This window comes from Delphinapterus leucas, chromosome 20 (genome assembly GCF_059928025.1).
Source record: "Delphinapterus leucas isolate spDelLeu-1000000601 "Yukka" chromosome 20, BTC_Dleu_Yukka2, whole genome shotgun sequence".
NCBI classification, from domain to species: Eukaryota; Metazoa; Chordata; class Mammalia; order Artiodactyla; family Monodontidae; genus Delphinapterus; species Delphinapterus leucas.
In genome coordinates, this window is record NC_143148.1 from 33,782,148 (window position 1) to 33,791,318 (window position 9,171).

Genomic DNA, 9,171 nt, shown 5'->3' on the forward strand with positions numbered 1-9,171 from the left:
TGAAAATATGTAGCCCCTTGCTCAAAAATTATTAAGAATTTCAAGATGGTGACAGCAGAGCATTAAAACGAGCATAGGGCCCTTCTGAGTACAGGGGCCTGCAGAGGTCATACACCAAGGAAGCTGACCCTGTGCATGTCCTGTGTGTGTGTGTGTGTGTGTGTATGTCTATGCAGTTTTATCCCATGTATACCAGAGTTGAGTTATACTGGTCTAACTTAGACCATGTGCCCATGACTGAACACGCCACTGTGGTGAAAGGATGAATTACGCTGATTGGTCAGGCCACCCTAGTGCCTGCTCTTGGGTTTGAGAGTGCATGGCTGAGAGTGGGGAAGGGTGCTCCCAAGGGAAACCTGGGGCTGTTTCTGGAAGAAGGAGGAGCAGAAACATCAGAGGCTACTGCAGCCTGTGCCCAGGCCCCGGCCATGGCGGAGGGAGCCATAGGAACTGCCAGCCTCAAGGAGCCTGTGGGAGCAGCCCCACGGCTGGCCTCCCGACCCACGACGGGCCTGGAGCAGCCCTTGGTCTCCTGACTCCCGGTCTGGGGCCCTCCCACTGCCTTCCTGCACATGCTGGCACTGTTTGGCCCTGGGCTGAGGCCCCCACCAGCCCCACCCACTCCATCTCGGACCGAACTGTGAGCGTAAATGGTGCCACCCCTGCCCCCATGCCCCAAGCCCTGGCCTAATACAAGCTGAGCATGACTTGCCAGCTGGCTGCACTGCTTGACCCTGTGAGACGGGCTTGGAGCACCAGGAGGAGCCGTCAACCTCTCCCAGGGGTGGGGCCTGGCATCTCAGGTGAGGTGGACATTATCCCTCACGCCCACTCCAGGCAGCCCTGAGCTCCCACCCCTCCAGTGAGAGTCCTTTGGGAGCTGATTTGCTAGGAATTCGCAGTGGGAACTCCACAGAGGGGGAAGTGAGCCCTGGGAAAAAGCCCTGGACTGGGAGTCTGGAGCCCCTGCCCTGTGCTGTGACTCTGAGTCCCTGTTCCTCTCTGAGCCTCACCCTCCCTACTAAGTTCTAGGCTTCATACATCCATGACCTATCTGCCCACTTCCTCAACCAATGCAGGGCTTCCTCCTGCTTATTGTGTTAGGCCCCAGGTCAAAGCCTGGGGAGAGACGGAAATAAGGGGTGGATGGAGAGTTATGCTGCGCTCACTCCTGGGAAACTTCCAAATAAGCCTGGGATAAGTGACGTTCAGAGACAGCCTTCCCAGAAAGAAACACCCAAGGGGGATTTTGAAGGTGAAGCAGGGAACGGCATTGAGAGCAGAGGGAAGAGTGTGGGCAAGTCCGGGAGGCGTAGAAAAGCAGAATGCATTTAGGGAATTGCCAATTAGGTAGTTTGGCTCAAACGTGGAGTCAAGGGATGAAGCCACCAGGATCCAGAATCCACAGGGCCCTACGGGTCATGAGAGGGCTCGTGGACTTGAACTGGAGTGTCCTCACACGCTGGTTGCTGGCAGGGGTGGAACAGAGGTGATCGGACGGAGAGGCCCGGGTGCCCCCTTGCAGCCTCTCACTGGCCCTTCTCGCCCCAGGTTTTCCCAGCAGAGGTTGAACTCCGAAGACGTCCCCAAGATCCACGTGGCCTTGAGCGTCAGCTTATTTCTCCTGAATCTGGCCTTCTTCATCAATGTGGGGCACGGCCTGAAGGGGTCCAGTGCTGCCTGCTGGGCCCGGGGGGCCGTCTTCCACTACTTCCTGCTCTGTGCCTTCACCTGGATGGGCCTGGAAGCCTTCCACCTCTACCTGCTCGTCATCAAGGTCTTTAACACCTACTTCGGGCACTACTTCCTGAAGCTGAGCCTCGTGGGCTGGGGTAGGTGCCGCTTGGCCAGGCAGAGGGGACGGCTGACTCTGGAAGAGGCAGCAAGGGGACCAGCCTGGGGCGAGGGAGGGGCAGCTCCCTCTCTGATTGGCTCAGAGCTCGAGGGATGGACAGCTGGAGGGGGATTTGGAGGAGGACGTGCCAAGGGAGCCCCAGCAATGCCATACCTCCTCCTCCCCTTGCCCCCAGGCCTGCCCGCCCTAATAGTCATCGGCGCTGGGAGCGCCAACAGCTATGGCCCCTACGCCATCCGTGACAAGAAGAACACCGCCACGCTGGAGCTGTGAGTGCTGGCTGTGGAAGCTGCGGTGGCCTCAGGGTCCTGGAGGCCAGAAGGAGGTGGAGGTGGGGAGAGGAGGGAATCCTGGGAAGAAAGACGAGTAAGTCAAAGCAAAGGATCCTCAGATCCAGCTAGCGCACGGCCTGCAGGGGTAAACTGAGGCCCAGAGAGAGGAAGTACAATGAGAGAGGGGGTGAGAAGGAGAGAGAACTGGACCAGGAGGCAGGATGCCTTGCTCTAGCCCAGGTCACCACAGCCTATATAGCACCTTTGGGCAAATTTTAAAAGGTACCCCCCCCATCCCTCTGACCTGCCATGCCAGGTGCTCAGCCTGGTGAGTGGAGGGTGAGTTGGATCTCAGCCCCCACCCGCCCCCCAGCCAGGTGCCCTTGTGCAGGGCACAACCTGCCCAATATTTGCAGCAGCCCTGATTCCATCCAGACTCTGTCTCTGAGTAGCTGTGTGACCTTGGGCAAGCCTGTCCACTTCCAGAGCCTCGGTCTCCTCATCTGTACAATGGGGGACTGATCCACATGCTCTTTTGGGCTTTCACTCCTGCAGTGCAGGGAACAGGGGAGCTGAGCTGAGCCTCTCCCAGGGTACCTGCCTGAGGCCCATGGTTCTGTGCTAAGAAGAGCTGGTGGGGCCTTGGTCCTGTCCCCAGGGCCTCAAATGCAGGGCCCCAGGGGCCAGGCAGGGAACATAAGTACATGCAGCGGCCTGGGTGGGCACAGCGACAGACTGGCAATCACGTGCCAGTCTAATGGGCAGCTGACTACTGTCCCTCCGGAGGGCATCCACAGAGCTGCCAGCTGTATGGTTTTATAAGAGAAGCAGAAATCTGGATGTTTCAGGAATTCCCTGGCGGTCCAGTGGTTAGGACCTGGCGCTTTCACTGCCAGGGCCTGGGTTCAATCCCTGTTCAGGGAATTAAGATCCCACACGCTGTGTGGCGTGGCCAAAAAAAAAAAAAAAATTGGATGTTTATGCCAAACATTTCACTTTTAAAAGGTGGTCATTAATTCAATTTTTTTTTTCTTACAACATAATGTGGGGTGAACGAAACATGTCTTTGGGACAGAACTGGCCTTTTACACTCACTGGTCTAAAAAGACAGCCCCTCCCCCGGGAGAGTGGGGAATGGATGGGTGGAGATGGGAGAAGGCATCTTTTTGGTCAGAGAAGATCTGGCAGGGAGACAGCCCAGGGCTTGCTCTCAGGAGACTTCCTCTGGTCCTAACGGCCATCTGCCTCCTCCAGGTGCTGGTTCTGTGAGAAAACTGCCATCTCCGCGCTCTACGTCACTGTCCACGGCTATTTCCTCGTCACCTTCCTCTTCAGCGCCGTGGTCCTGGGCCTGGTGGCCTTGAAGATCTTCACTCTGTCGAGTGCCACAGCGGGCAAGGAGAAGTGGCAGCACTGGAAGGGGTTCCTCACCCTGCTGGGCCTCTCGAGCCTGGTGGGCGTGACCTGGGGGCTGGCCATCCTCACACCCCTAGGCCTGTCCACCACCTACGTCTTTGCACTGTTCACGTCTCTGCAAGGTGAGGCTCCTGGGCCAGGGAGGTGACGAGCTGCCTCGCCTGCACCAGGGGGTGTTGGGGGGCTTTGGGGGGAGGGGGTAGATGGCAAGAAACAGGATTCTACTCAGGCTCGCTCAAATCAAGCGTACTGATTTTAAATATCCAAGGCTTTCCCAAGGACCCCAGGGCAGGAAGGCTGGCTGACCTCATGGGAGCTGGTAGCAGGGTCAGGAAAAGCCACCAAAACCAAAGCAGATACTTTCCCCATCCTTTTCTCTGGAGTCACACATAGTCTCTTACCTTCTCTCTGTGGAAGCTTCTTCGTTCTTCTCTCCACTGGCCCATTCCTACCCATGGCCCCCAACTGGCTGCCCAATATGGCCCCCTCATCCCTATGTGACCTTCCAAGTCTAGTGACCATGGTCTGCTTCAGTCTCTTCCATGTTCTTAGGAGAGTCAAGGATCTGACTGGGCCATCTTGGGTCAGGTGTCCATGTCTGGTCCAATCATCTGTGACCAGGAGGGCGGGATCATGTGATGTGAAGGCGATGTGACACGAACAGAATCTCTAAGGGACTGTGAAGGCAGGAAGCAAATGGTTAGTGGAGGAAATGCTTGCTACGTCTGCTCCCTGCTCCCGCGGGGTTCTTTCTCTGATACCCAGCAAAGGGGCAGGCGCCCAGGGTGCATGTGGGACACGGTTTCCCCGCCCGCACCTGTCCTCTTTGTTCCTCATACCCCTGTTTCATACACGCAACTTAAAGAAGCATCACAGCCTGACTGTGAGGGAAACAGCTAAGAGAGGAATGACAAGGAGTTACTAGGAACCGAGGGGTCCTAGATCCAGCAGGTGCAAGCCCACAAGAACAGGGCTGGCTCCCAGTGCCTCACAAGACTACATGGCACCATGGTTGGCAGCACTTGGGGACAAGCAGACCGGGGTTCAAATCCCACCTCCACTCACCACCCCAGCAAGTCACTCAGCTCCTCTGATCCAGTCACCTGTACAGCTGGGATAATTCCAGTACTTTTCTCGCCAGATTTCATGATGAATAACTGAGATAATGTGTGTGTGTAATACAGGAGGCCTTCAATATGTGGGAACTACGTTAACAACAGCAGAAGTCGTTATTACTAGGCCACCGGAGACTGTCCCCAGATGAAGAATGATGGGTCCACCTCTGAAAATTCCCAGGGGTTACGGCTTGGAGAGGGATGCACCTTGAAACTGTGGATTATGTCATTCTTTCTGAGGTTACCCATCATAGTTAAGTCCGGACACTTCACCGCACTGAGTTATTTCAACTGAGTGTAACTCAGTATTTCTCTCTTCTTCCCAAACAGAGCCCTCAGCCCACTTTAACTGCCCTTGAACTCTTCTCAATATTTTTTATTGTTCTGTAGGGTTTTAGTTCTACATTTCTTTTAAAGAAACACAAAGATTTTTACTTTTCTCTCAATTTCTGTACTTACTACAGTTTTCATACCTCACATCTTCCCTTTTCTTCTTGCTGAAGCACATCCTGTAATAATCCTCTATAAGAGGGGCAGTGGTAGTTGTCTTGCATGTCTGAAAATTCCTTCATTTCAGTCTTTCTTTTATGAGATAGCTGTGTGTATAGATTTTATTTCGAGGACTGTGGTTTTCATTCTCAGGTTATCTATTTGGTTCTTTTTCAGGAGTAGGTTTCATTTTTTGTCTGATTTTTCTATACATTCTTGAACTTTTACAGTGGAGCGATTTCTCCTCTGAGTGGCCGCCAGCCCAGGCCCCACCCCAGGCTCACTGAGGCCCTCTCCTCCCTGACAGGTGTCTTCATCTTCTGCTGGTTTGCTGTTCTCTACTTCCCAAGCCAGAGCACCGTGACCTCGTCTTCCGGCACTGCCCGGGCTGACCAGGTCCTCACCGTGTCTCATGAATAGCGGGCTGCCGTGTGGCCAGGCCGGGGCTGGCCTGCACTCTGGACTCAGCTCTGATTTGCTGTGTGACCTTGGTGGGAGGGAAGAGGTGCTCCCTGCTTCCTTCTGGGCCTCAGCGCCCTTCTCTGTACAATGGGACTGGGGAGCAAGGGGATGGGAACCAGGTTGGACCATGTGGCCTCAAAGGTCTTACCCAGATACACCTATGGGTCTGAGAGTTCACAGATCCAGGATGGCAGGAGTCTCAAGTCCCTGTAATCCTAAGACCCTGCCGGCACGCCCACCCCCTGCCTTCAGAGCAAAGCGGGCTTCTGGTCTCAGGAAGGGCCTGAGCCCAAATAAGGAAGTCTGTCGTTGGCCTCTTGAAGGAGCCCCCAGCCGCTCCCCTCCCTTACTTCCCCTTGTCACCGCCCTCCCACAACTCCACCCTCTGGCCAGGCACCTGGGGGGCCCTCAGGGCCACCATCCCCTCAGGCACTGGGGCGGTTGTGGACTGGAGGTTTGTTGCCCGGTCGGGGGGGAGTGGGGTTTGGTCCTCGCACCCAGGCTGCCCCTGGTCTCAGCCACTCACCAGGGCCCATCCTCATGGAAGACCCCCTACTGTTCAGGGGGCTGCCAGCCCTCCAAGTGTTGGGGACACCGAATATCAAAGAATGCCACTTACTCAGTAGGTGGGATACCTCAAGCAAGCCCCCGTTCCCCACTCTGGCCTGCCCCTGTCTCGGGTCGAGGGGGCGGGAGGGGACGGGAGGGCGGGGCGGGGCGCTGCACATCTGAGGCCTGAGGAGCCAGGGCCGGGGGCAGGGGGTGTGGGCTGAGCAGAGAGAGGGTGGGCATTTCTTCTGAAGTCTGAGCTCCTATAGAGCAGGCGGGCACTTTGACAGCTTTGCTCGCTCACCGGTTCAGCCCAGCCCGAGCCTGGCATGCTTGGCAGGCCCTGAATAAATATTAGTTGGCCCTCGATGGAGGTGTGAGTTTGGCACCAGCCTGACAGGGCCCTGAGCCAGGGGAGTGCCTCAGGCCAGACCCAGCTGGGTTTGTCACTTCCAGTGGCTGGGCTTGGTTTTGAAACCCCTGATTTCCTCAGTAGGAAGCAAAAAAGAGGCAGAGACAGTAGAGACAGAAGTAGGGGTACAGAGATAGAGAGATGGAGAGAGAGAGAGAGAAAGACTTAACAGATGAACTGCCACAAAGAAAGAAAACAAAAGGAGAGAGACGGACAGATGCAGAGACACACTGGCCCCCTGGCCTGGCCCAACCAGGAGGGCAGGGCACTGGTATCCGTCCCCGTCCCCTTACAGCCACTGCACACTTCAGCCCTAACTTACTACTGGGACAGCTCACCCTCCCTCCCCAAACCCCACCCTTCCCAGTGTGCTTTGCAGACGGTCAAGCACCTTCTATAGGTGAGAAGCCTGCCTCTTCCCCCCAGATGCCCTGGACTGGATTCCCCTTCTCCCTCCTCCCACCCAGCAAACAGATGAAAGAAAGGAGGCCCGGGACCCTTGGTTTATGCAAGTCACTGTGTTCCCGGAAGGGAAATCTTAAGAGTGTGGACATTGCGACAGTTGAGCCACATTATCAGTTTTTGTGGGCAGACTTGGTGGGTTTCGGGCTTATCTTCACTAACAGCCGTTTCTCACACTGAAGGTCTCAGCAACCTTACCCCAAAGTCTCAGGGTTACTAACCTGTCCTCAGAAAGAACACTGATCCAGTGTCTGATAGGCCTGGGTTCAAATCCTAGCTCTGCTGCTTAGGGCCTGTGTGACCCTGGGCCTGTCACCGCACCTCTCTGAACCTCAGTTTCACCCTATGTAAGATGGGGCTCACTGAGTCCTTGCCTTGTCCTGAGAGCATTAAGTGAGGTGACAAAAGTAAAGTGCCCAGCACTAAGTCAGCAGGAGTTAGTTTGCTCCCTGAGAACCCCCCTTGGCTTAAAGAAAACCTGGGTGTAAAGCAGATTGTGAGCTTCTGCAACCTGTTTGTAAACTGGGAGGGTGTCAAGTTTAAAGCTCCCTTCCAGATTCCTTGTACAGCTCTGCCAAGTGGACCAGCCCTGGGTGGGGAGGATGAAATGGAGGCCGAGAGAGGCCCAGGGACCCACCCAAGACCACCCTGCAAGCTGGGCCAACAGTAGAGCTGGGGTCTCCATGGGTTTAAGAATTATCACCTCATTCCTGACCCCCGAGTCTCAAGGGAAATCCTGGGTGGTGGCTTTTTCTTTCTTCTTCCTTGCTTTCTCATTAAGAAATACTCAGTGGGATGTGCAACCAACAGAACAACAAGTGCCGGATGGGCTGCGTTTCCAGGTGCAGATGCAGAGGGCAGACGGGGAGCGTAGCTAATAGTACGGATGTCCTTTTCTCTGCCTGGCTCTCCACCCCAGGGCCAGGCAGGGGCAGAGGGGCTGGGGTCCCTCATTGCCTGAAGTCACTGCAAAAGTGGCTCCAAGTGCCAAGTGGAGCGCGTGCTCAGGCCAGGGAGGGCTGTGGCAAAAATACATCCCAAGGTCCAGCGTGGATAGACAGGGTTCCCTTGCCACTGAAGCGTCACAAGAGCAGCCTGGGAGGTGGATAGCACCATGGTTACGAGCATGGACTCTGAGGTCAGCCTGCCTGGTCCAGATTCCTTGCCTTGGACCAATTCCCCACTTACTGAATCTGTAAAGCAGGGATGGCAGTAGCTGCCCTACAGGGCTGATGATTAAATGAGATACTGGCTAAGACGGCTGCCCACCTGGCCCAGCGTGAATGTGACTAAGCCAGAGCTTGGCCTTGGCTGACACTTTATCAGGCTCTGGGTTGCAGTGGTCATCTGTGTGCTGCAGGAAGAGTGTCCCCTCACCGTGATTCCCTGCCTGGTTCTCTCTGTTCTGCCTCAATTTCTTCATTCCTAGTATTTTTTCCATTACAATCTAACAAATAGACAGGAAATAAGAAGACCTATTTGCTCTGTGCTTTCAGAGAGGTAACAATATCAAAAGATAAGAGTTCTTCACAATTTGATCTATGAATACAATGTGATTCCAGTAAACATTCTAAATGATATTTTTAGACTTTCTAAAACTTATTCTAAAATTTATATTAAGGCATATAGTCCTCAAATAGCTAAGTCATCCTTAATGAAAGAGGACATAGAAAGAAGAACTGACCTGCAGATATAAAGATTTTACAAGGCCATAGTGATAAATTCACCATGGAGTCTGTGCAGGGATAGGCATGAAGACCAGTGGAACAGAACAGAGGGCTCAGTGGCAGACTCGTGTGCACCTGGGGGATTTAATACACGACAAGAGTGACATCACAAAGAAGGGACGAATGGTCTGATGGTGGTATTGGAAAATTAGCTCATTGTATGGGGAAAAATAAAACAAAATCCTTACTTAACCCCTCATACAGAGATGGGCTCCAGGCAGAGTAAAGGTCTAAATGGGATGGCAAAATTATAAAGTTAACATAGGAAGATATTTCTGTGACTTAAGTGCAAGGAAGGATTTCTCAAACAAAAATTCATAAGCACAAAACATCAAACCAAAACCTGATAAATTTAATTACATCAAAATTAAGGTTTTCTGTTTAATGAAGGTCACCATGGGAGATGTTAGAA

General features: G+C 53.9%; 1 protein-coding gene across 7 annotated transcripts in view; it reads left to right on the top strand.

Moving 5' to 3' along the window:
- ADGRG3 (adhesion G protein-coupled receptor G3) overlaps window positions 1-8,612 on the top strand; it is a 29,817-nt gene extending 21,205 nt beyond the window's left edge. For 4 of the 7 annotated variants that reach the window (XM_030761657.2, XM_089903151.1, XM_022555856.3 and 1 more), the window contains exons 9-12: window positions 1,552-1,832; window positions 2,031-2,124; window positions 3,382-3,665; window positions 5,455-8,612. In XM_030761657.2, coding sequence (XP_030617517.1) covers window positions 1,552-1,832; window positions 2,031-2,124; window positions 3,382-3,665; window positions 5,455-5,567 — 772 coding nt within the window. In that variant the 3' untranslated portion in view covers window positions 5,568-8,612. The other 3 variants (XR_016390997.1, XM_089903150.1, XM_089903149.1) reach the window with 3 other exon arrangements.
- The last annotated feature ends 559 nt before the right edge of the window (window positions 8,613-9,171 follow it).